Source organism: Polistes dominula, unplaced genomic scaffold, assembly GCF_049000335.1.
Source record: "Polistes dominula isolate Pdom_NZ unplaced genomic scaffold, Pdom_raw_medaka contig_80, whole genome shotgun sequence".
NCBI lineage: Eukaryota > Metazoa > Arthropoda > Insecta > Hymenoptera > Vespidae > Polistes > Polistes dominula.
In genome coordinates, this window is record NW_028301111.1 from 1,275,551 (window position 1) to 1,303,430 (window position 27,880).

The window sequence follows — 27,880 nt, forward strand, 5'->3', positions numbered from 1 at the left end:
CCACTATGACTCAGGACCAGGACAAGTGGGATGACGTGACGCATTATGTGACCTATGTACTCATACAAAAACGAACAGACGAATACCTAGAAGGTTGACGAACGAATTAATTTATTGTCTCAAAAATAAAAGAACAATTGAAAATTCAGCAGCAATAAATTAATGCGATACAACCACAACACATCTAAATATAATTGGATTTTTCCCGAAGCATTCAAATTTGCATACCAAATTGTATAGAATTTCAAAATTATCATACTTCGTTACGTTCATTTAAAAGATTGTATTATCCTTTTCAGATAAATGAAATTATTGACGTGTGTAAACATGCAAACACACCCACATTCATACACACATATATATTTATATATATACAAACACATGCATTTATTTATTGACGCAGATATTATTTTTAATACGAATAATATGTTTGATTGCTCATAACTTCCTTAAATAGATATGTGAATACAGTTCGAATATATATATATATATATATATATATATATATTCTTAACATGCGTAACATGCGTCTGTGTATTTATTGGAAAATCCCATTGGAAAGTCCAGATTTGTTGATAATGTTTATTACAATACATTCTTTCCTCTTATCTGTAGATTATTTTATTGATACAATATCATAACTGTCGTTAATATTTATTTTGCATAAAAATGCAAACCAATATTTTATTTATTTTATTTTTTTTATAAATTCTTCTTTCTCTACTACCACTCCATAAAATAAATTGGATATCAAATAAAAATCAAAATAAAAATCAAATTTGATTTTGTTTAATTATTGCTTAATAAAATATATCATTACTATTTCAATTATTTATTTTAATTATTAATATAATAATAATTAATATATTTAATTAATATAATATTGGTAATTACGTATTAACGCCATCTACATTTTAAATCGTTGCTACAAATCATTTTTTTTTTTTTTAATTGAGGTTTGTTAACCCGGGCGCTGAGTTTCTGAACCATTGTGCCCGGGCCCCATGTGGGGAAAAACCTATGACCGTAGCAGTCCCGTGGATGGCCCCGACTCCCTTGCAAAGTGCTGCGACAAATCATAGAATAAAAATATTTATTTAAAATCAAAACACTTTCAACATTTGAAAGATTTTATTTATAAAAAGTAGTCAATTGGATTTCGGTGGAAAATGGGCCGATATAGAATTTTTACATAGATTCAAAACAGTCTCTACTTTCTTTGCTTATTCTCTATTGTCTCTATTTTATCCAAATACGCATTTTTGTAGCACTAAAAAATGACGCAACCCTGACGCAACCCTGATGCAGTCCTGACGCAACCCTGACGGTTGCTGTGTGCAAACAACAAGGTTGTTGAATGCGAACAACAAGATTGCTCTTTATTGGCGCATTAGCGGAATTTTTGCTTACGTTAATACGTAAGTACCATAATATTTATTATAATGTTTATTATTTATTATATAATTAAATATATTATATAATAATATAATATAATATAATATAAAAAAAATATATTTAATATATAATAATAAAAATTATATAATATTCTATATTATATAATAATAATAATAATAATATAAATTATAATATAATTAATATTATATTAATTATTTTAATATATAATTATCTTATTATTAATTAAATTATTTTATATTAATAATTAATTTATTAATAAATCATCATTTATTAAAATATAAAAAAAAACTATTCTCCATCATTTCTATTGGACCAATCAAATATCCTTTTTTTCTTTTATATATATATATATAACACATGTTGAACACATAAACACATACACACATTTATATATATCTCATATTTTTTATTTATTTATTTATTAATTTTCTTTTTGTGCGCACGATATATCATCAATTTATAAATAAGTTATGTAAAACAAATAATAAATATAATAATAATAATAATAATAATAATAATAATAATAATAATAATGATAATAATAAGTCGTATAAAAAAGTGATTCTCGTTTCAAACGTTAACATTTTATCCTAACACTGTTATAAATCAAAAGATGAATAATTTATTATATCAACTTGTTATGTATTAAACGTCAATAATACTGCTTCGTTTCTTATCTACATCAGTAACGTCCAAGTCGTTACCAAGACTTCCAACTCTACCCCTCAAACCGATGTTATTGCCAACTTGTCCGGTTGCTTTCAATTTTTCTTGCATTTGTGCTAATATATCTTGCATCCTTCTTATCTGAAATAATATTATTATATTATTAATTAAATAATTAGTATTTAATCATATTACATTTATAAATTTGATTAATTTATTATCATCATATTAATTATGATCTAATTTAATCATAGTTATCATTTCATTCTTTCTAAAGTTTTGTTTTCGTTTGTCAATTATCTCTTACAATATATAATATAAAATATATTATAATGTATAATGGAGAATATATACATTATAATTAATGTATAATATACAATATACAATACATTATCATGTATAATATACAAGGAATGATATACATTATAATATACAATATACAATATATTATAATGTATAATATACAAGGAATAATACATTATAATATAATATACAGTATAATATACAATATACAATACATTATAATGTATAATATACGAGAAATGATATACAATATAATATACAGTATAATATACAAAATACAATACATTATAATGTATAATGTACAATACTTGATATACACATTATAATATATTATGCAGTATAATATACAAAATAAACAATATATATTGTAATGTATCAAGTATTGTATATTATACAGTATAATATACAAAATACAACATATTATAATGTATAATATACAATACCTAATATACACATTATAATATATTATGCAGTATAATATACAAAATATACAATATATAATATAATGTATCAAGTGTGTATTGTATATATATATATTATACAGTATAATATAAAAAATAAAAATATATTATAATGTATAATATATACTATGTACATTATAGTAATACAATACAATAACTGTATTGTATTATTAATTGTATTATAGTAAATATACAATACAACAAATTAATGTAAAATACATAAAATACACCATAATATAATATATATATATATATATATATATATATATATATATATATATATCATAATATATATATTATAGTAAATATATAATATAATATTAATATTAAATATGTACCTTTATACAATGTAATGTATAATATATAAAATATATGATATACATTACAGTAAATATACAAAATAATATTAATATATAATATATAACCTTTACATTATATTGTATAGTATATAAAATATATATGATACATTACAGTAGGTAGACAATATAATATATTAATGTATAATATAAAATAAATTATAATGTATTATGTATAATATATTAGAATATAATATATAATATAATATAGTATACAATATACAGTAATATTAATGTACAATATAGAATACATTATACTGTATAATATACAATATATGATACATTATAATATATAATATATAATATAGTATACAATATAATATTAATGTACAATATATAATACACATTATACTGTATAATATAAAACATATGATATACATTATAATACAATATAGAATATATAACATTAATATATTGTACAATATACACCTTTACATTATAATGTATAATATATAACTGTATAATATGTTCTATATTAAAATATATTTATAATATAAAATTGTATACTGTATAATATATATCTAATTGTGTATAATATACACCTTTTTCTATAGTGTATGATAAACAATGTATAAGTGATACATTATAATATATAATATATAATATATAGTATACAATATAATATTAATGTACAATATATAATACACATTATACTGTATAATATAAAATATATGATATACATTATAATATAATATAGAATATATAACATTAATATATTGTACAATATACACCTTTACATTATAATGTATAATATATAACTGTATAATATGTTCTATATTAAAATATATTTATAATATAAAATTGTATACTGTATAATATATATATATATATATATATATATATCTAATTGTATATAATATACAAAATATATGATACATTATAATACAATAAAATAATTATATACAATATATACTTTTGCATTATAATGTATGATATGTAATATATATAATACATTATAATATATAATATAAAATATAATATATACAGTAAATCTTTTAAATTTGTATTAATTCGTAGAAATACTTTATTATTCTTTTCTCATTTATTTAATATTACTTTATTCTTACCTCTTCGTCCTTTTGCAAAAGTAATCTGTCCGTTTCTGATATATTGTTCTCAAAATGTGGTCCCGAATCTCTTTTCAATTTACTGTTAAAATAGAAATAAATTAATGTAACACACAATATATATATATATATATAAATCCATATTTATATTCAATAACACAACATTAGTTTAAATAAAATTATTATTCGTGCATGTATATGAATTCGCAATTTATTTATTTATTTATTTATTGCTGATTCTAACATACGGAATAAATTAAAAAAAAAAAAAAAAAACAATAAAAAACAATAAAAAGAAAACGATAAAACCACGTGTAATTAAGTTTGTAAGATTTATCATCAGTGTGCAATGCAATCAGATATAACATTTCAATTAATCTTTCTCAAACTACTCATTGTTTTATCTGACAATATTATGAGAATACTATCTTACATTATGTTTATGACATATTAAATTATGCTGATATTATCTTAACAAGATATAATCTGAATTACACATCGATGACTGTAAAGAAGTTATTATTAGTTGCTGATACAATCAAATGTTAAAGAATTTAAAAAAAAAAATAGAAAATAAACATGATTGTACTTTAAGAATTTTTTCTTATCATTATACTATGTGTCATAAGTCTCAAACAAATTATTTTACATTTGTATTTTATAATTTGATTTTTTGATTATTTTTATTTTGTTTTGTTTTGTTTGGTTTGTTTGTTTCATTTATTGTAAATCAATTGAGATTGATTTCTTTGATTTATATCAAAATAATGCGAAATCATACAATGAAGCTATTGATAAAGTAAATATAGAACTAACACACACATATACATACATAAACACACATAACTTGTATATACAATATATATATATATATATATATATATATATATATATATATATATATATATATATATATACAGTCGTATAAGACGTTAATTATGTTATCTGAGAAAACATTGTATAGTAGAAGTTAGTTAAATATAAACTCAAACAAAAAATTACAATGCACTCTGTTGTATAATTTAAATATTACTTCAAGTATTTTTTTTTATTAAAAAAAAAAAAAAAAAAATCAGATAAGAAGAAAAAGATTCTCTTTCACAATTGAAGAAAGTATAAATATGTATTTAATTTAATATTTGTCAAAGAACAAGAAAAAGATGGAGAAGATGAAGAAGAAGAAGAAAAAGAAGAAGAAGATCAAAATGTATTTATCGATAGAGAAATATTGTCTTAAGTTGTTTAAAATTGATTTCAAGGTTTTTTCATATCTCTCTATCATTATTTCAATATACGATACATTAGATTACGTGATCATATTCGATTATATTGCACTAATGTCCATCTTCTCTCGTTATCCTTCAATGAATTTAATTAGATCCATTGGAAATATAAAATAAAAAAAAATAAAAGGAAATAAAAAAGTCAAGACAAAAAAAAGATTAATGATTATATAATATGATTTAAAAATCAAATAATAATAATAATAATAATAATAATAATAATAATAATAATAATAATAATAATAATAATAATAGTAATAATATGGCAAGAAAAAAAATTAGAAATTTAATTGATATGCAATTAGTATGACTAAAATGAACACATATGAATAATCATTCTTTTTTATTTATTTTGCAATTTGTATATCACATTTTTTATCTTTGATAAGTTCAATTTGATATTTGTTATATTGATATATTTTTTTTTATTAAAATTATTATAAAATAATAATTAGTTTTATTAAAAAATTAATTCAAATATTTTTAACAAATAATATTAAAAAATATTGTAATATTGTAATTTATTAAGTATTTATATAATATAATAAGTTATAATATATAATATTTATTATAAATTAATATATATTATATATTAATATATATATATTAAATATTATATATTATATATATTATATTATTATAAAATATGTAATATATAATATATATTATAAATTATAATATATATATTTATATATTATTATTATATATAAATAATGTTTAAATAATTTATACAATATATTATATATATAAAATATATAAATAATATATTTATTATTATATATAAATAATGTTTAAATAATTTATAAAATATATTATATATATATAAAATATATAAATAATATATTTATTATTATATATATATATATATTTATAAATATATTTATATTTATAAATATAAATATAAAATATATATGTTAATAAATTATATATTATAAATTAAAATATATATATATAGATATATTTATAAACAATTATTATATGATTTAAAAATCAAATAGTAATAATAATAAAAATAAAATTAGAAATTAAATTTTTTTAATTGTACAATTAGATTATCACAATTATCCATCACTGTAAAGTTCATTCAATATTTTTTTATTAAATATATATATATATTTATAACCAATAAATAAATGATTTAGAAATCTAGATAATATTAATAATAATAAAATAAAATAAGAAATTATAATTTTTGTAATTGTACAATTTTTATTTTACATTTTGACGCATTGGGAGAAATTCATTTAATCATTTTGTAAATTTTATCTGTGTATGGTTAATCATTCACTATCGCGAAATTATCAGTAGTATTTTTTCTCAAAAATACAATTAGCAAGTACGATGTTCACGTTTCTTTCCATTGACGCATGAAACTTTACAATGATTTTTTCCGTGAAGAAAAATCATTGTATAGTTTACACAGTGATAGTACTACGTAAAATTTCTTACTAGTCATTCCTATGACCATAATAATAATCCTTGTCAATCGTTTAGTGGAACTAACGTAATTGGATTGATTAAATTCATTGAAGAAAATGATTTTTGAATGAATCATTTCAATTTCTTTTTATCTCATAATCTTATATTATTTATTGATAAGTTATTAATTGAATTATACTGCATTGGTATTATTTCAATCTGTTTTGAATTATTATTTTTTAAAATTATATATGCAACAAAATTGCAATTCATTTAACCATGTTTTGAATTATTTTTTGTTGTATTTTTTTTTTAAATTATATATATAATAATATAATATTAATATTGTATAATTTAATTATATATTTAATTATATTATATAATTTAATATAATATTAATATTATAATATTATAATATTAAAATATTATATTATTAATTAATAATAAATTATATTAATAAATACTAATAATAAAACAAAATTAAAATTTATTTAACTTACTTTGAATTATTTTTTGTTTGTTTGTTTTTTTTTTAAATTATATATATATATATATATATATAAACTGAAATTGAAATTAATTTAACCTTGTTTTGAATTATCTTTACTTTTTATTTCTTTTTTTAAATTATTTATGAAACTAAATTGAAATTCATTTAATCTTCTTCGAATTAGTTTATGTTTCGTTTTTTTTTTATTGTTTAGTCAATTTTATAATTAAATAACATTGTTAACGTTTTAATACGTGCATAAATGTGTTTGTATGTATGTATGATTGGAAGCATGCAAAAAATACATATGTACCTACTGAAATACAATAATTATTTACATGCGTAAATACCTCCGTTCCCGTATTGCTTGTTGTGATATTTGTGAAATGCATTGGGCCCGAAAATTCTCATAATGTACATCTTGAGTTACGTCCTTAAGATCTTGCATATGCGTCGATATCAGCATTGTACGAAGTTTCACAAAGTCGCTGTGCTTTGGATTCTCGACTATGATCAAAATTTATACTCCGTTCAAGAATATAATCCCATTCGATAGATTTTTCTTTTTTTTTCTTTTTTTTTTTTTAATTTAGATAACTGAAAATAGCTGTTTAGTATTTTTTCTTATTTGGTTTATGATTTTTTAACATAAACATCTACTGATGATATTTACAATATTATTTTGATGTCTTATTCAATTATTTGACACTGGGTATATTAATATATACCCAGGGGTTAACCCCAAAGGGTTAATACCCTTTGCACTCCGCTATCTCACCGTATGAGACTCCGTGATTCTAGCCTATCACTCCGATGTCTCGACATATGAGACATTAAAGTTTATTAGTGATTACGGGGAATTAAGTTATTTTAGAACAATTTTTTGAGACTTGCATGTTACCCTGATGTTTTCTCTTAAAATAGCACAAGAAATCGAATCAAAATATAGTAAAATAATAAAGATATATGAAAAAAAGTGTCAGCGGGTTTTGTGTTGGAAGAGAATGTGAGAGATACGTGCTCACAATGGTCCGAGAACTTTTTGGCGAAATTTGAGAAGAGTGATAAGAAGAATTTGTAACAGAAAGGTTTTTATAAGAGCATATCTCACATTTTATAGTAAGATTTATAATGTACAAAGAAATATTATCAAATAGTATCACATTTTTAAATACAATGGAACGCGCTCGCTTTTTTCCAATTGCAACGCTATTACACCCATTCATTTTCTTTGTAAATAAGTTTTCTTTTGGTAAAAGTTCTTTAGGTAAATATGTTCTCCTTGATGTCTACAGATTAATATAAGTCCAATATTATTAGAATCCGTTACTTGGTTCCAAAGTTATACTAAATAATACGAGGGGTCTGTAAATATGTGCCGTTTCTGGTCGCGCACAGTTGCTGCTACCCAGCGTCGAAAGTCGTGCGGAGTGCAAAGGGTTAATAATAATAATAATAATTAATATAATATATATTATTAATAATAAATTATAATATATACATATATAATTAATATAATATCATTAATTATATATGTATTATTATAATAAATTATAATATATACATCATTAATATTATTATAATAAATATATATTAATATATATTATATTAAATATATTTGACACTGGGTATATATATATATATATTAATATACTATATACTCTATATATTAATATACTAATATACTCTATAAATAATAGTACTATATTATATATATTAATATACTATATACTCTATATATTAATATACTAATATACTCTATAAATAATATACTATATTATATATATTAATATACTAATAAGTACTATTTCTTAATACATATACATTAGTATATATATGTATATATATATTATTACATATATATATATATATATATATTTAGTATATTATGTATTAAGAAATAGTACTTATTAGTATATTAATATATATAATAATATTATTAATTATATAAATATATAATTGGAAATATTTAATATTATATTTTTTTTTTTGATGAGGCGGCGGGGGGATTTGAACTCGCGAACCTAAGATTACTGGATGGACATTACTGGATCGTGTTTTTTGCCTCACTGAGCCATGCGAACCTCTATATTCATTTATATTATATTTCTAATACATATATTATTAATAATATTATTAATTATATGTATAATATTTGTAATAATAAATATAATTAATTAATTACTTATTAAATATTTATAAATAATTAATTATACTATTAATTTATTATGTATTAGTAATATAATATAAATAATTATGATATATAAAAAATAACATTAAATATGTCCAATTATATATATATATATATATAAATATTTAATATATTATATTAAAATATTATTAATTAAATTTAATTAATAACAATTAAATTACTTAAACCATAGAAATAAAAATATGATCATTAAAATATTAATCTAATGATTATAAATAATTAATCAAACTCATTTGTGATATCTTCTAATCTAAATAAAACAAAACAAAAATTATAAATTAAATTAATATATACATGTGCATGTATATTCCATTAAAAAAATGAGATAATAAAAAAACAAAGAAACGGAATGAAAAAAAAAAAAAAAGTAACATCACACTGATCATTATAATACACGTGATCATTTTCACTTACATTATTTCATTGACGTCACACACACATATTCACACACATATATATATAATATACCTGCTTTATTATATAAAAGTACGTTAAAGTATTATGTAAACGATTTAATAAACTGGTTAATAACACATCTAATTAAAAAAAAAGAAAAGAAAAAAAAAAAAGAAGGAAAAAGGAAAGAAATAAAAAAGAAAATATTTTGTTGATAAATTAAAATAGTTCACCTTCTACTACTCCCCATGGATATTGTCGACCATGAACCTTTCTTCCTGCAACTTCCAATACAGTTGAACTACCAACAACAGCAAATGGTATACACGCTTTTAATTCTTTATCCTGTTGTTTGAATTCTTCATCCTCGTCGCTATCACAATCAGGAAATTGATATATCTATATGTTAAATAATAAATGATTAAATTGTTTCTTATCTTTTTTTTTCTATTTTTTTTTTTTTTTCATCTTTTTAAAACACGTTCCCTGTCATGTTGCTTATGAGGAAATGCAAAGTGTACTTTGATCATTTTTTATACAAAGTGTAAACTGTTTTTGATACATGCTTTTAATTAGTTTTATAATTTTACTATAAATATCTAGTTCTTTTTACGTTTATTTTCTTCTCTTTCAAAGAATATATATATATATATTAATCTTTCAATATAATTAGAAATATATTTCACTTCAATATTTATTATATTTGGATGTAATTAATCCAATAATAAATATACTAATTATATAATATATATATAATATAATATAATAATATATATTGGATTTAAGGTAAGTATAATAGCTCAGTGGATAGGAGTGGACCAGTGGATAGTGACAATTAACTCTCACGAATCAAAGATCGAAGGATCGAATCCCACCAGTCTTCGAAAAAAAATTCAAATTAATTTTAAGTGTATATAATAGTTAATATATTGATATAAAATATTTATAATTTTTTAAATTAAATTAATTAATATTTTAATTAAATTAATAATATTTAAATTCAATTAATAATAATATTTAATTTAAATATTATAAATATTTTAAAATATATAATTAATATATGTAAATTTTAATATAAATATATACTATATATAAAAGTATATATTATAAATATAATAAAAAATATTTTATACATAATATATAAAAATTAACTATTATACTATATTTAATAAAAAAAATTATTATTATATATTGGATTTAATAATCAATAATATAACATAAATAAATATATATTTAATATAATATTCAGTAAAATATATATTATATATTATTATATAATAAATATAATAATCTTTTAATATAATTAAAAATACAGCTTACTTGACAATATTTAATATATTTGGATTTAATTAATTCAATAATTTATAATTAATTTTCATATATATATATATATGAAAAATATTTAGTTCAATAATATATATATATATAAATATAATATTTAGTTAAATATTTAATATATATATTATTTTATATAATAAATATAATAATCTTTTTCAGAGAAAATATATTTTTTTTTGTATATAAAAATTCAGTGTTACAATGTTTGTCTTCTTATAACTCAGAAATTACTTAATCTATCTTAATGAAATTTTTGTTAATTTTGTGTAATTTTTTGCAACTTAGAATACAGAATAGTTTTTATTGCAATTCTTTTTATATTTTATTTAGAATTTAAGAATTTAAGAATTTATTATCTAGAGGTTAGGTAAGTCTATAGATTCTGTAAGTTTTCTATAGATGTTGCTGTATTACAATTCAATTATTTTAATTTATTCCAAGTTAAACAATCACTATTATAATTTACATATAATTAATTACAAGACTCAAAAATTCATTTAAACATTATTACTTTAAATAAAACAGTGTTATCAACAATTACTTTTTTAGATGTTTGAATACATTTCAAATTTAAAAATTCATTTTATTATTGGAGAGTACAACAAATGCATTTTAATGTGTCCTAAGTACAAACACATGACAGGGAACGTGTTATAAAACAAATGTTAGTTTATAAAAAAAAGAAAAAAGAAATATGAGACTAATGAGATCAGATTTACCTGAATTTCGTGTTCCTCAATATCCGCTAGAATTCGTTCCTTCAATTTTTTAACTTCCTGGGTTGTTAATGTATCAGCTTTAGCAATAACAGGAACAACGTTAACTTTTCTATGTAATCGTCGTAATACTTCGAGATCTAATTGTCTTAAACTGAGAACAATTTTCTTATTAATTATCAACATTAATAAAAAAAAAAATAAAATAAAATAAAATAAAATAAATTCAAATGGTATTATTAATTGAAAAAGTTATCACAAGTTAATCAAGTTAATATTTTTATAAATTATCCATAATAGTATGGTGCTTACCCATGACCGTATGGTGGTATAAAATATAAACAACAATGTACCCTATTATCTTGAATATTTTTCCTATTTAATCCACTTTCGTCTGTGAAATATTGACGAAATTGTTCATCGATGTATGACAAACATGGTTTCCATGTATCCTCGCAATTTACTGCATCACCAAAACCTTGAAAATTTTATTTTACAATTTTAATATTATTTAATTATAATAATAATAATAATAATAATATATATAATTTAAAATTAATATTAAAATAAAATAACTAAATATATTATTTAAACAAAAAGAAAAAAAAACAATATTATAATCAATAAATAAATAGTACACAATAATTTATAACCCTTTGATATATATACGTGTTTATTAATATTAATAAAAAATAATGCAATGTTTAATTAATAATTTTAATGTATTATTATATTATAATATAATAATTATATATATAGTATATTATTATATTATTATTTTTATGTATTATTTTATATATCTTTTTATATATAATTCTTCTGTGCGTGTGTTTGTTCCCGAACTCCTCCTAAACGGCTGAACCGATTTTAATGAAATTTTGTGTGTGTCTTCAGGTGAATTCGAGAATGGTTTAGATTTACAATTTGGTCCAATTTAAATAATATAAATAACATATATTATAATAAAATTAATAATTACATTGTGATATTAATGTAATTAATTTTTGAAAATAATTTATTATTAAAATCTGATTAATATTAATAAACTATTCCGTGTCAATACAAAATTACTTCAACTAATAGTATTCAACACTCAAAGGGTTAAATAATATAATAAAATTATAATTTATAATTTATAATTAATTAATTAATTAATTTACCTGGTGTATCAACAATCGTTAAACGTAATCTAACACCACGTTCTTCAATATCCATCGTTTTTTTCTCAATAGTCGTAGTTTTATCGATTCGTTCTATAAAAACAAAATACAATAATTAATACAATGTAATATAATTAAATAATAAACTATTTAATTGTTATTAATAATAAAAAATATTCGAATATATTAATATGTTTGAATAATAAAAGTTCATACGTTCGATTAAAAACATGTACGTACAAACCTGATGCATCTGGTATACGTCGTTCTTTATACAAATCACCAAGAAAAAGACTATTAATAAGGGTTGATTTTCCAAGACCAGTTTCACCCAATACCATTAAAGTAAATTCAAATCCTCTTTTAACTGATTTTCTATGCACTTGTTCGGGTAATGTTGCAAAACCGATGTAATCCCTGTCTTGTTATTAATGTAACAAAAAAATATTATTTTTATATTAATATTTTAAATAATTTATTAATAAATGTTATTATTATTTTTTTTGATGTCAATAAAATTCAATATATATATATATATATATATATATATATATATACAGAACCGACAGACAGACAAAATAAATGTATAGTGTGGGATAAAATTATTGCTATAGAATAATTATATGAAAATTATGTTAATTGTTAATTGCATATAATATTGTTTGTAATTTAATTATTAATTGTAATATAATATTAACATAAATTAAATATATAATATTACATGTATAATATAATAATATTATATTATATTAAAATATAATATAATATAATTATAGCATATAGTATAACTATGTACATTAATATAATAAATATATTATATTAATATTATAATATATTATAATTATATTATTTAATACATATTAATTAATATAATATATTATAGTTATATTATATATTTAATATATATTATAACTATAATACTTAATATATATTAATTAATATAATATATTATAATTATATTATATAATATATTATTTAATATATTATATATTAATATAATATAATAATATACATATAACATATATTATAATTATATATTACCTAATATATATTAATTAATATATATAACATATTATAAATATATTATAGTATAATAATATATTAATATAATAAACAAAATATAAATCTTTAAATATTAGATATTAACAACAGTTATAATAAATAATATAAATTAACAATAACTAATTATATTATTTTATAATTTACAAGACTTCATATATTTGTTTAATTGTGAAATTTCACTGACATGAAATATAAATATATCTACATAGTTAAATAATTATTAATAAATATAATTAATAATATTTCATATATACAAAATTTTTCTCTTAATAAATCATTTTACTTAATTTGTTTAACATAAATAATATTAATTGTAAATTTTTAATAATATCTTATGTCAATCATGATAATATAAATATAATATTATAATTATACTACTAATGTGTTAGTATATATGTAACACATGAAAACATATATATATATATATGTGTGTGATATGAATAATATTAAAAAATACAAATAACTTTTCAGTTCAAATACTTACGAATATACTTTTATCCCATCACTATATAATATATATCATTAAATTAATAAATAAATATAATAAAAAAACAAAATTAAAAATACACTCACATTATTCCTTTTTAAGTAGAATTATTAATAATATCTTCTAAATAATTTTTCCCAAACTTTGTATTACAGTTTTAATAAACTTTGATCATCGATGAAATTATCACGACAATATAAACAAAGATCAATTTATCAAAAAATAATTCAATCTTGAATAATAATAATTTAATACAATATATAATGATTGTAATATTAAAATAGAAAATGATCTAATTTATTATTATTATCAATTAATGTATCAACACACACACACATAAACACACATCCACATCCACACACACACACTATGTAAATGTCATGTATGATGATGTTACTTGTACGTATCACAAAAACAATAACAATAACAACGCGTTTAAAATAATACTATACATATATATAAATACATATATATGTATAGTGTATAATATTTATTATAATATAAGTAAACTGTCAACTGTATAAAATTGATTTGAGATCTGTTCTATGCGTCCTGTTACGAGAATGTCCGTTGTTGACTGGTTCTTCTTCTTCTTCCACCGTCTGCGCTGACGCAAACTATTCTGCCAACGATCAATAATCAGTACTCTTATATTTTGTTCTAAATCCTCCCTCTTTTTCTCTTTCTCTCTTTCTCCCTCTTACTTTCCATCTATCTCTCTCTCTCTCTCTCTTTATCTCTCTCTCTCTCTGTTTTTCTATGATCAATAGAAAATATATGTAGTAGATAATCAAAAGTTCGAAGTACCATTTATGATTAATTATTGATCATCGATTATTCGTAAATGTATTTTCAACTTTTGACTGACATAATATATAATATTGTATATATTAATCTCCCCAAACCCCCCCACCCACCCCCACCCACCCCCTCCTCCACTTTTCATTTGTTAAACATAATTAAAATAACAATTTGTTTATTTTGTTATTAATTTTATTGTGTTGGATGTTATGGTTAATCTAAAATTAGTGTAAAATTATTTTCTTCTTTTTCTTTTTTTTTTTTTTTTTTAATTAATATTTTAAAAGTAAATTTTACAATAATAATGATATATAATAAATATATGATATATTTATATGTGAAATATAATATTTGTTATTAAATATATGTTGGATATTAGGGTTAACTAAGGAAGAGTATTTGTTTTCCTTTTCTCTTTTTAATAAATATTTTTAAAATAAATTTTATGAAAATAATTAATTGTGCAGAGTATTTATAAAACAATTTTTAATATAATAAATGTAAAATATATATTATTAAATATGTTATTAATATTATATTAAAATATATTATAATATATTAATTTATATATAATATATAATATATATAATATATACTATATAATATATAAAAAAATATAATTATATATAATATATAATATATTAATAGTTATATATAAATATATAATATAAATATAAATAATATAATAATATAATAATAATAATTATAATAAATTTAATAATTATATATAAATATATATAATTTTATTATATAATTTATATATAATATTTATATAATAATATTATAATTTATATTTATATATTATATTATTTATATATATTTTATATATATATTATATTATATATAAAATATATTATTAATATTATTAATATATTATTAAATATAATATATTAAATCGTAACGCAAATAGAAATGAATTACCCTCCTCCCCCATTTTCCTTTGTTAAACATAATTAAGATATAATTATTCTTTTAATTTATTTAATATATGTTGAATAATAGAATGAACCAATAGTTCCTCTGTATTTTCTTCTTTTTTTTTTTTTCTTTAATTAATATCCTCAAAGTAAATATTATAAAAATAATTCATTATGTAAGTGTTTTATCAAACAACAAACTTACGAAGTTTTATTTCATCCTAATATAAATTAAATATGATAAATTAAATAAATAATATAATTTAACATTGTTAATCTTTAATTATAAATTAATAATTATATTATATATTTCATTATTATTATTATTATTATTGCAATACAAGAGTTTCAGTTCCACCACGTCGTACTACGATACCGTCCTTTTGTTTATTATCTTCTGCTGATTTTATTTTACAAGCGAATATTCTGCAATAAAATTATTATTATTATTATTATTATTATTATTGTTATTACTATGAAACATTTTTTTCTCTTTGATTTGATATAAGAATACTTTTTTGTTTATTTAATCTATTCACTTACGCTGCTATTTGATTCCATTGTTGAGTTTGTTTTTCATTTTTCGTAGCATCCTTGTCGACATTTTCTTTTTGCAATGACAAATTTTTCATTATTTCTTCTTCAACGGTAATCGAATCATTTAATTCGTCTTTGATACTACGACTTTTATCAGAACTAGACGATTCCTAAAAAAAAAAAAAAACAATAATATATAAATTATTTATTACAAGATTGAGACATAATCAAATTTAAATTGAAATTATTTACATTCATTTCATTTTCCACTCTTTCTTCAATATTTTTCATTTTTGATATTGCATCCTCCAATTTTTCTTTTTCTTCTTTATCCTTTTTTTAACATAAACATTTAAATATATTATTATAATGAGATATATTTAAATATCAATAATATATTACAACCTTTTCTATTTTCTCCTTTAATTGATTTATTTCAAACAACACGTTTCCTGTTGGACTTCCTATACCTGTTTCCAATGTGGATTGTACTGTGTTTGCTTTTTTATAACGTTCTTCCAAGTCACGAGACTTTTGTCTCAATACCTGAGTTTCTATAAACAATTATTAATTACTATATATTTAATTATATTCAATATATATAGAGAGTAGATAGAATATATAGAATACTATAGAATATTCAATACAATATACAACAATATACAATAATATATAATAATTATTAATTATTATATATATAGAATACATATAGAATACATATAATATATATAGAAACAATTATTAATTATATATATTCAATTATATTTAATATATATAGAGAGTATATAGAATATATAGAATACTATAGAATATTCAATACAATATACAACAATATACAATAATATATATTAATTATTAATTATTATATATATATAGAATACATATAATATATATAGAAACAATTATTAATTGTATATATTCAATTATATTCAATATATATATAGAGTATATAGAATATTCAATACAATATACAACAATATACAATAATATATAATAATTATTAATATAATAATTATTAATTATTATATATATAGAATACATATAGAATACATATAATATATATATAGAAACAATTATTAATTGTATATATTCAATTATATTCAATATATATATAGAGTATATAGAATATTCAATACAATATACAACAATATACAATAATATATAATAATTATTAATTATTATATATATATAGAATACATATAGAATACATATAATATATATATAGAAACAATTATTAATTGTATATATTCAATTATATTCAATATATATATAGAGTATATAGAATATATAGAATACTATAGAATATTCAATACAATATACAACAATATACAATAATATATAATAATTATTAATTATTATATATATAGAATACATGTAGAATACATATAATATATACATAAACAATTATTAATTATATATATATTCAATTATATTAAATATATATATATATATATATAGAATACTATAGTATATTCAACACAATCTAGAACAATATATGTAATAATTATTAATAGAAATATATTTTGGAAATTGTATTTTTTATGAAATTTTGCAAAATATATACGTACCATTTAATAATGGTGTAAGTTTAGTACGTAGGGCTGATATCATTTTGAACAATTGCACGTTTGTTGAAAATGCATTAGCTTGTGTATAATTGTCAGGAATTGATTGTTTTCCTAAATCTACATTTTTATTACCTTCATCTATTGATGCTGCCTAAAATATAAATATTCTATTATTTTTTATCATTCAATTTTTTTTTTTAAATATAATGTAACATAATATAAATTATAATATAATATAAAATTATAATATAAAAATAATAATATATTTAATATAATAAAATATAACATGAATTATAATATAATATAAAATAATAATATACTTAATATAATAAGATATAATATAATATAAATTATAAAATAATGTTAACACTAATTTAAAATTAATAATATATTTAATATAATAAAATATAACATATAATATAATATAATATTAATAATAATATAAATTGTGTGTGTAATATAAAATTAATAATATATATTAATATCACATATAAAATTTAAATGTGAAATATAATATTAAAATGAAATAAATATAATATTAAAATAAAGTGAAATAAATATAACATATTAAAAATATTTCATATTATATTATATTAATATATTTATATTATAATATAATAAAATTAATATATAATACATTTAATATAATATAATATATATAGTATAAACATAATATTAAATATTATAATATATATAGTATATACATAATATATATTAGATAATATAATATAATATAATATTAAATATACACTTTATATAATATATTTATATTATATATTATTATATTTGTGTAATATTATATCATATTAGTTAATATCATACATTATAGTATGATATATATAAATATTTTTTTTATATAATTATATATTATATAATTTATATTATACTATAATAAAATGAATAATATATTTGATATAATATAGTATAATATTATTAAAATATTAAAATATATAAATATATATAATAATATATTTATATAATATATTATATAATAAAATAATTAGAATATACCCTAGTAGAGCACAAAATATTGAAAAATATTCAATACATATGTATTTAATATCAAAAGAGATTTTCAATGTCTTATATTCAATCTTGCATTCAATATTTTTCAATATTTTGTGCTACTAGGGTAATTTATTGATAACAAACAAAACATTAAATGTAATAATTCTTTTAATTAATTATTCAATTCATACCTGTGCTTTAAGAATAACAGCAGTTCGTTGCAATACACCAATTTCAGCTTTCAATGCTGTTAATTCAGCTCTGTAACGTTTGTAAGATATACTTTTGATTTTCAAATGTGCAACATACTTTTTCAAATCTTCACCCTTTGGTACAACTTCGTCCATAAACATTTTAGATTGTTCTCTCTTCTCTTCAAGTTTAGTCAACAAATCTTTCAAACGTTCATTGGTATTTTCTAATTTTTCTAATACATTTCGTTTCATGTTTGATATTGTTGTTGCTTGTTGACGAAATGGTTCCATTTTATCATTATCAGTTTTTGTTATCTATAATAATTAAATTGAAATTAAATTAATAAAACATTGTTTGATTATATTTTGATCTCTTGAATGTAATATAAAATAATAATAATAATAATAATAATAATAGAAATATAATTTTACTTTGGTTTCAACTAAACCTTGAATTTCTTTAGTTATTAAATCCAATTTGTTTCTTAACATAGTAATTTGTTCCTGTCCTAAATAAGAATAACCTTTGATTGATGATAGTGCAGCAATACGTTTTTTCTTCATCTCAATTTCATATGTTAGTTTTTCTTTCATTATGGCAGTTTGTACAGTCACCTCATCCGTTAGATGTTGTATTAATGTTTGAGGTGTTATTTCCTCACCGGTACGTTTTAATGTTTGCAACTCACGTTCTATTCCTTGAAAGGATATCTAAGTATGCAAATTAGATCAATCAGAGACATTGAGCGTATTAAGATTATGTTAATTTATAGATTATATTTATCTATAGTTAGTGTGTTACTTGAATCATGTTCTAGTGAATAAAATATTATTTAAAGTATTAATTAATATTTTATATTCACATTTTCATTGTGAATGTCAATGTATTTCATGTGAATGTGGAAAAGTTTCACAATAATTGTAATAATATTATATTGTATATATAATAATATTATACAATTAATGTAATATTTACAATAATTGTAATAATTTATTGTAAACTGTGAATACTAGTATTGAAAAAATATTAGTTTAAATTATTGATTAAAATTTTGATGCAATTTTCAAAAAATAAATATATTAATAATATACTTGTAAACTAGATAATATAATTTATAATATTATTGATGCATTATAAATATATATATATCAACAATATATTGTAAACTAAATACTAGTATTTTGATAATATTATTTAAGTTGTTAATAAAAATTTTGATAAAGTTATCCAAAAATAAATATTACATTAAGTACAGTTTTCCAAAATTAAATTAATAAATATATTAATAAATATATTAATAAATATATTAATAGTGTATTGTAAACTAAATACTAGTATTAAAAATATTATTTAAATTGTTAATTATAATTTGTATAAAGTTTTCCAATAATTAATATATCAATAATATATTGTAAATTAGATATATATATATTAATTATATTATTAATGTATTTAAATATATATATATTAATAATATATTTGAAATTAAATACTAGTATTGAAAATATTGTTCAAACTGTTATTTAAAATTTGAAACAATTTCCCAAATAAATATATCAATAATTATATATAATTAATATATATTTATATAACAATATATTATTGATATATTATAAATATATATATCAATAATATACTAACTAAACTAGTTACTAGTATTTAGTTTACTTTTATTTTAATTAATTTAGTTTTACTCTAATGCTAAATAATAATATTGAGTACTAGTATTGAAAATATTATTTAAATTGTTCTTTTAAATTTGAAACAGTTTCCCAAAACTAAATATATCAATAATGTATTGTAAATTAGATATATACATATATATATTAATTATATTATTGATGTATTATAAATAAATATGTCAATAATATTTTGGAAACTAAATACTAGTATTGAATACTAGTATTGAAAATATTATTGAAATTGTTAATTAAAATTTGAAACAGTTTCCCAAAACTAAATATATCAATAATATATTATATATTAGATATATACATATATATATTAATTATATTATTGATGTATTATAAATAAATATGTCAATAATATTTTGGAAACTAAATACTAGTATTGAATACTAGTATTGAAAATATTATTGAAATTGTTAATTAAAATTTGAAACAGTTTCCCAAAACTAAATATATCAATAATATATTATATATTAGATATATACATATATATATTAATTATATTATTGATGTATTATAAATAAATATGTCAATAATATTTTGGAAACTAAATACTAGTATTGAATACTAGTATTGAAAATATTATTGAAATTGTTAATTAAAATTTGAAACAGTTTCCCAAAACTAAATATATCAATAATATATTATATATTAGATATATACATATATATATTAATTATATTATTGATGTATTATAAATAAATATGTCAATAATATTTTGGAAACTAAATACTAGTATTGAATACTAGTATTGAAAATATTATTGAAATTGTTAATTAAAATTTGAGACAGTTTTCCAATAATAAATATATCAACAACATATTCTAAACTAAATATATATTAATAAAAAATTGTAAATTATATACTTGTAAACTAGACATTATCTTGCTTTCTTGTTCTTTTTGCAAAGCAAGGTCACGTTCACGATCTTTTTCCATACGCAAAGTTCTTGCTACATCCAAAAGATAAAATCCCGGTTGTGCTTTCACTTTCATCTTTTCGATTCGTAATAAAACTGCCTAGAAAAAAAAAAAATGTACAAAAATATTTATAAATAATCTGTTGAACAATCAATGAAGAGATTAATTTTTACGAATATTTTTTTCATTTATACACAATTTTTATACCTCTTTTTCTTTTTCCATAGCTTTCAGATCTTCCGTAAATTCGGCTGCAATTTCAAAATTCTAAAATGACGAATAAAAATTATTATTTTTTTTTTTTTTTTTTTTTTTTAAACGAGAAACAAAATTTACAATCAACATTTCTGTAAATTTTTACCTCAATTTTGATATTTACCTTTTTACCAATTTCTCTTTCCTTGTGAACGGTTTTAAATTGATTCACCATATTCGAATATTGTTCGTACAATGCTGAAATTTCTGGATCTCCCAAATAATCCGATGGAATTTCGATCTAACATAAATCAACAAATTCGTAATGAATAATTAAAAAAAAAAAAAAAAAAAAAAAAAAAAACTTTTATGTATATTAACACATGGAATGCGGGTATAATTCACCGTCAAGGTACACGTGCAGCGGGCATTTTTCTGTGAATCGCGCGGAAGTTCGATCAAAAATTTCTTCTACATTATCTTTTGTGTCTTTGTCGAATTATATACTACACATACATTGAAAAATGCACAATTCATCATATATATATAGTTAAGTAATTTATCCACTTCGCTGTATTTGTAATTATACGTTACCCGTTATCCATTACAAATCTACTAATACGTATTTGTACGTGACCAGCGCTCCAGTGACAGACTGAGAAAAACGTAAAAATACGTTGCCCGCATGCCAAATGTTAAATGATTAATTTTTTAATAATTAAATAATTTAAATTTACCTTAACAAGAAAACGTGACAAATAAGCTCGTTGTCTTACGATATCCTTGTGTTTTAATAACCACGTTAAAATTGCATAAATTGTTTCCGAATCACCACGAACAATTCCTTGTCTTAATTTTGAAAAAAAACAAAAAAAAAACAACAAAAATTAACTCAAATGATAGTCGTTATATTAAAAATGTTATTAAAACGTGTTTTATCGCAAATTGTTAAATTAAAAATATAATTTGATTACCGAAATGTCGTTGGATCCGAATTTGGTTGATATTTTAATATACGAAGTGCCGAAAGTATTCGTACGGAACTTTGTTCAGGTGTTTCGGTTTTAATATCGATCTTTGTTGCATCTTGTTGTTGTATTTTAATTAACACGTCACTTAATATCTTAAAAAAAAATTTTTTTTAATTATTTTTGTGTGTGTGTGTGTATAAATATTAATAAACTATAGTACAGTATTATATACAGTATTATACAGTATTATAAAATATATTATATAAATATAATTTAAATTAAAATGAAATAAAAATAAAATAAATTAAATATTAAAAATTAAATAATAATTATTATTATTATTAAATTATTAATAAAAAAATATTAATAAAAAAATATATTATATATATTAATTAATTACCTGTAATAAATCTTCAGGATTCAAAGCACTGAAACCAACCAAATTATAATTTTTGTCCAACAATTTGTTAACTTCTCCTACGATAAATTTAATATTCTCGCTCATTTTATTTTCTTATTTTTGTTTACTGTATTTTTTTTTTTTAAATTATTTTAAATTATATTCTTTTTCTGTATTGTTATTGATCGATCCGCACGTGACGAGAATTCACAATGGAATAATTCACGTGTTGTTACATTCGGTTGACATGACAACCCATATATGCTCGAACATGGTTAGAACACACATATATATATATATATATATATATTTTTTCAAACTGTATTATTATCGTTATCAATGAATGATACAAACGTATTTTTAACCCATTCCTTTCTTTTTTCAATTCGTGCCAATTGTTCGTTTCTATAATTATTTCGAATATTTTCCATAAAACTCATCATATATTTTCGATCTGTTAAACGTACTACATTACTTCCCATTAATTGTTCTATACGTAATTTTACATATTTGTAATTGATACTGTAATCATTGAAAATTTAAATTTAAATTTATTAAATTATATTCGATAGCTTTTTTAAAAACAAAACCTGTTGAAAGAACAAACTTACGCATATTTTATGGGTTCACTTTCCCACCATTTTAATGGTTTTTCGTATGGATCCAAGCTTAAAATAAATATCGATTCTTCTTCTTTCTTTAATTTAACAGATTTCTTTTTTTTATCATTTTTTACAATAATCTTAACCTTAGCATTTTGTCCATGATTTGCTTTTGACGATACTTTTTCGTCTACTTGTTCAGATTTTCTATTTTCGTACATATTTTTAAATAAATTATTGTCTGATATAATTAAAATAATTATTGTATTTAACGAGACGAAAAATTTAGAAGAACATAATTACAAAATTGAAAGAAAATCGAAAGATTAATTTGAAATTCGTTTCATTTGCCACGCTAAGTTATCACGAAAAGAATGAACCAATCAAAAGTCCAAATTAAAATTACAATCATCTCATTGGTTGAAATATAGAAGATGGATGCGCGTGAGTCTACTGCGCATCAATTGATTAATATCGATCGTAATATCGAACATATGCGTACGATACATATGTCACATATGTAGTGCATGTGTAAAACACACCGGTAATGCGTGTTTTATGTATTTTTATTCTATAAATAATATCAAGTGATAAAAATTTATGTGAATGTGTAGTGTTATCATAAAGAATATGTATTTTAATCATATTATTTTTCAAAATTTATCAAAAAGTAAGTTGACATAAAAAAATGTGTGTTACATTTTTTAAATATAATCATTTAAATATAATAATTTCAGAAATTTAAAAATATAGGTTATGTTTGTACACGGTTTCCAAATCAAATGAAAAACGAATATTAATCTCTGTGGTGTAATCAAAATTCTTTTATATATATATATATATATTAATCTATTACATTTGAAATCTTAATAGATTATTTTTCTAGAAATAAATAAAATACATTCAAGATTTTTACATACAACATTAATGAGTATGGCGAATAAACCAAAAGTTTTGATTACACGACCTGACATACCTGGTAAAGGATTAAATCTTTTACAAGAACAGTGAGTATTTAAATTTTATATTTTTAATAAATAAACGCATTATATTATTATGTTAATATATTTTGAAATTGTTAAGATGTGACGTTGTTTCATGGAACAAACAAACACCAATTCCACGTTCAGAATTATTGTCAAAGGTGCCAGGAGTATCTGCAATATTTTGTACACTAACTGATAAAATAGATGAAGAAATATTAAATGCAGCTGGAAAACAATTGCAAGTAGTTGCTACGATGTCTGTTGGCACAGATCATTTAGATTTGAAAGCTTTAAAAAATAGAAATATTCAAGTTGGATACACACCAAACATATTGACCAATGCTACAGCGGAATTAATTGTAGGATTGCTTTTGACAACATCAAGAAGATTATTGGAAGCAAATAAAGCTGTCCATAGGTAGCATACCTCAATGGAAGAATTCATTAATGTAATAAAAAGGTTTATACAATAAAGACATTTTTATAGCGGTGAATGGAAGGCATGGGCACCAACATGGATGTGTGGTACAGGATTAGCTAATTCTACTGTTGGTATCGTTGGACTTGGTCGTATTGGATGTAAAGTTGCTGAATGTTTAAAACCTTTTGGTGTATCTCAAATTTTGTATACCAGTAGAACCGTCAAACAAGAAGCTACTAAGTTTAATGGAGAGAAAGTTCAATTGGATAAATTGTTATCAGAAAGTGACTTTGTTATAGTAACCATAGCATTAACATCAGACACCAAAGAATTATTTAATACCAAAACGTTTGAAAAAATGAAAAGATCTGCTATATTTATCAATGCTAGTCGTGGAGAAGTTGTTAATCAACAATCTTTAATAGAAGCTTTAAAAAATGGTACGATTAAAGCTGCCGGTTTGGATGTCACAACACCTGAACCACTTCCATTGGATAGTGAACTTTTAAAATTAACTAACTGTGGTATGCATTATTCACTTACATGACAATACATCTTTTTTGTTAATATTTGAAATATTATATCTTTATTCTACAGTGGTTTTACCTCACATTGGAAGTGCTACTATTGAAACTAGAGAAGAAATGGCTAAAATTACTGCTGAAAATATTTTAGCTGTTTTGAGAGGTGCAACCAATGAAATGCCAGCACCACTTAAATTGTAAATTGAAATCATATTAATTTTATATATATGTTACTCTTTTTTTTCTTAAACATTTATTTGTTTTAATATAAAGTAAGTGTACAAATGTTATTAAACGTTTCATAATATTATAAATATCATTGGAATAACTGAAAATATTTGTTACCTTTAAATTATGAAATTTACATGTTACAAAAGAATATTTTTGAAAATGAATATTATTTATAAGAAATTGATTGTTTAATAATTTATTGATTAGTGGTACAGTTGGAAAGGTAGATTTCTTTACTTACCAGTCGAGTTAATATTCATGGGTCTCTCTCTTTCTTTCTTTCTTTCTTTCATAATTTCCATATAACAAAAACAAATGTAATTTGTTCAACCTTTACATTCCTTATCGTACATGTAAAATTGACGATAATATGTTATTGAGTAGAACCATAGAAAAATCCTTGGAAATACTTACGTCAGTTTCAAGTTGTCAGCAATGTATTTCGTCAATAACGAATGACCAATTAAGATTAAGATTGAACGATAAATGAAACGAAAATAATAAGTTTTTTCTCATTACATTAAATTTTATAATTATCAGTTTTTAGGTTATGTAAAAAGTTATATATTACGTTTAGAATTGATTTATTAAAAATTACTGTTATTTCATTTTTAAATGAATTTTTGTATAGTTTACAGTTAAATGTAAAAATGTGTAATTCAATTATGACAATATGGCGTTCAAATTTGTGTAGGTATATTAAAAATTACACATTTGTTATATTTTTATTTATATGTTTGTTAATATTAACAAATTTATGAAATTATATTTATGAAATTTAATTTATGAATTTGATATTGAATTTATGAATTTGAATTTTTAAATTTAGTTATGAATTTGACTTTTTAAATTTAATTTATGAATTTGATATTGAATTTATGAATTTGAATTTTTAAATTTATTTATGAATTTAATCTTTATGAAATTTAATTTATAAATTTGATATTGAATTTATGATTTTGAATTTTTAAATTTAGTTATGAATTTGATCTTTATGAAATTTAATTTATGAATTTGATATTGAATTATGGATTTGAATTTTTAAATTTATTTATGAATTTGATATTGAATTATGAATTTGAAT

General features: G+C 19.3%; 4 protein-coding genes across 9 annotated transcripts; 1 reads left to right on the plus strand and 3 right to left on the minus strand.

The window, feature by feature from the left end:
* Nucleotides 1-1,801: 1,801 nt before the first annotated feature.
* On the minus strand, nt 1,802-15,447 carry Septin4 (septin 4). Of its 4 annotated transcripts, none has more exons than XM_089176625.1 (9): nt 14,919-15,447; nt 13,528-13,700; nt 13,284-13,376; nt 12,436-12,601; nt 12,127-12,277; nt 10,303-10,468; nt 7,800-7,968; nt 4,270-4,351; nt 1,802-2,223 (listed from the first exon to the last, which is right to left on the minus strand). In XM_089176625.1, coding segments are annotated over exons 1-9 (1,164 nt in total). In that variant the 5' UTR covers nt 14,921-15,447; the 3' UTR covers nt 1,802-2,061. The 4 variants fall into 4 exon arrangements, with proteins under 4 accessions (XP_089032751.1, XP_089032753.1, XP_089032752.1 ...); XM_089176627.1 differs by having other exon boundaries at nt 13,528-13,704; XM_089176626.1 differs by having other exon boundaries at nt 7,812-7,968; nt 14,919-15,446.
* A 1,258-nt stretch (nt 15,448-16,705) lies between these two features.
* On the minus strand, nt 16,706-24,278 carry LOC107071796 (intraflagellar transport protein 81 homolog). The gene is made up of 13 exons (XM_015331111.2): nt 24,033-24,278; nt 23,636-23,784; nt 23,399-23,510; nt 22,846-22,962; nt 22,674-22,733; nt 22,413-22,565; nt 20,290-20,568; nt 19,855-20,172; nt 18,656-18,806; nt 17,493-17,641; nt 17,340-17,420; nt 17,094-17,257; nt 16,706-16,976 (listed from the first exon to the last, which is right to left on the minus strand). The coding sequence occupies exons 1-13, from the start codon at nt 24,135-24,137 to the stop codon at nt 16,880-16,882; spliced, it is 1,935 nt and encodes a 644-aa protein (XP_015186597.2). The 5' UTR covers nt 24,138-24,278; the 3' UTR covers nt 16,706-16,879.
* Nucleotides 24,279-24,339: 61 nt separating this feature from the next.
* On the minus strand, nt 24,340-25,023 carry LOC149031130 (uncharacterized). The gene is made up of 2 exons (XM_089176630.1): nt 24,644-25,023; nt 24,340-24,554 (listed from the first exon to the last, which is right to left on the minus strand). The coding sequence occupies exons 1-2, from the start codon at nt 24,853-24,855 to the stop codon at nt 24,347-24,349; spliced, it is 420 nt and encodes a 139-aa protein (XP_089032756.1). The 5' UTR covers nt 24,856-25,023; the 3' UTR covers nt 24,340-24,346.
* A 126-nt stretch (nt 25,024-25,149) lies between these two features.
* LOC107071807 (glyoxylate reductase/hydroxypyruvate reductase) lies at nt 25,150-26,900 on the plus strand. 3 transcript variants are annotated; one of them, XM_015331126.2, is made up of 6 exons: nt 25,166-25,304; nt 25,372-25,444; nt 25,521-25,641; nt 25,718-26,038; nt 26,108-26,565; nt 26,639-26,900. In XM_015331126.2, the coding sequence occupies exons 3-6, from the start codon at nt 25,562-25,564 to the stop codon at nt 26,764-26,766; spliced, it is 987 nt and encodes a 328-aa protein (XP_015186612.1). In that variant the 5' UTR covers nt 25,166-25,304; nt 25,372-25,444; nt 25,521-25,561; the 3' UTR covers nt 26,767-26,900. The 3 variants fall into 3 exon arrangements, with proteins under 3 accessions (XP_015186611.1, XP_015186612.1, XP_015186613.1); XM_015331127.2 differs by having other exon boundaries at nt 25,388-25,444; XM_015331125.2 differs by lacking the exon at nt 25,372-25,444 and having other exon boundaries at nt 25,150-25,304.
* Nucleotides 26,901-27,880: the final 980 nt, after the last annotated feature.

Bases quoted from the DNA above. Each gene is read 5' to 3' on its own strand.
- Septin4 (XM_089176625.1), bottom strand. The intron at 13,377-13,527 runs GTTTGTACGTAC...TTGTTTTTATAG, and splicing joins ACGTATACCAGATGCATCAG to AACGAATCGATAAAACTACG. The intron at 2,224-4,269 runs GTAAGAATAAAG...ATATTATTTCAG, and splicing joins TTTTGCAAAAGGACGAAGAG to ATAAGAAGGATGCAAGATAT.
- LOC107071796 (XM_015331111.2), bottom strand. From the start codon at position 24,137: ATGAGCGAGAATATTAAATTTATCGTAGGAGAAGTTAACAAATTGTTG. The intron at 22,963-23,398 runs GTAAATTTAAAT...GATTTATGTTAG, and splicing joins TGTCACGTTTTCTTGTTAAG to ATCGAAATTCCATCGGATTA. The intron at 20,569-22,412 runs GTATATAATTTA...TTGCATACTTAG, and splicing joins AGATAATGTCTAGTTTACAA to ATATCCTTTCAAGGAATAGA.
- LOC149031130 (XM_089176630.1), bottom strand. From the start codon at position 24,855: ATGTACGAAAATAGAAAATCTGAACAAGTAGACGAAAAAGTATCGTCA. The intron at 24,555-24,643 runs GTAAGTTTGTTC...CAATGATTACAG, and splicing joins AGTGAACCCATAAAATATGC to TATCAATTACAAATATGTAA.
- LOC107071807 (XM_015331125.2), top strand. From the start codon at position 25,241: ATGTGTAGTGTTATCATAAAGAATATGTATTTTAATCATATTATTTTT. The intron at 25,305-25,520 runs GTAAGTTGACAT...TTATTTTTCTAG, and splicing joins TTTTCAAAATTTATCAAAAA to AAATAAATAAAATACATTCA. The intron at 26,039-26,107 runs GTAGCATACCTC...ACATTTTTATAG, and splicing joins GCAAATAAAGCTGTCCATAG to CGGTGAATGGAAGGCATGGG.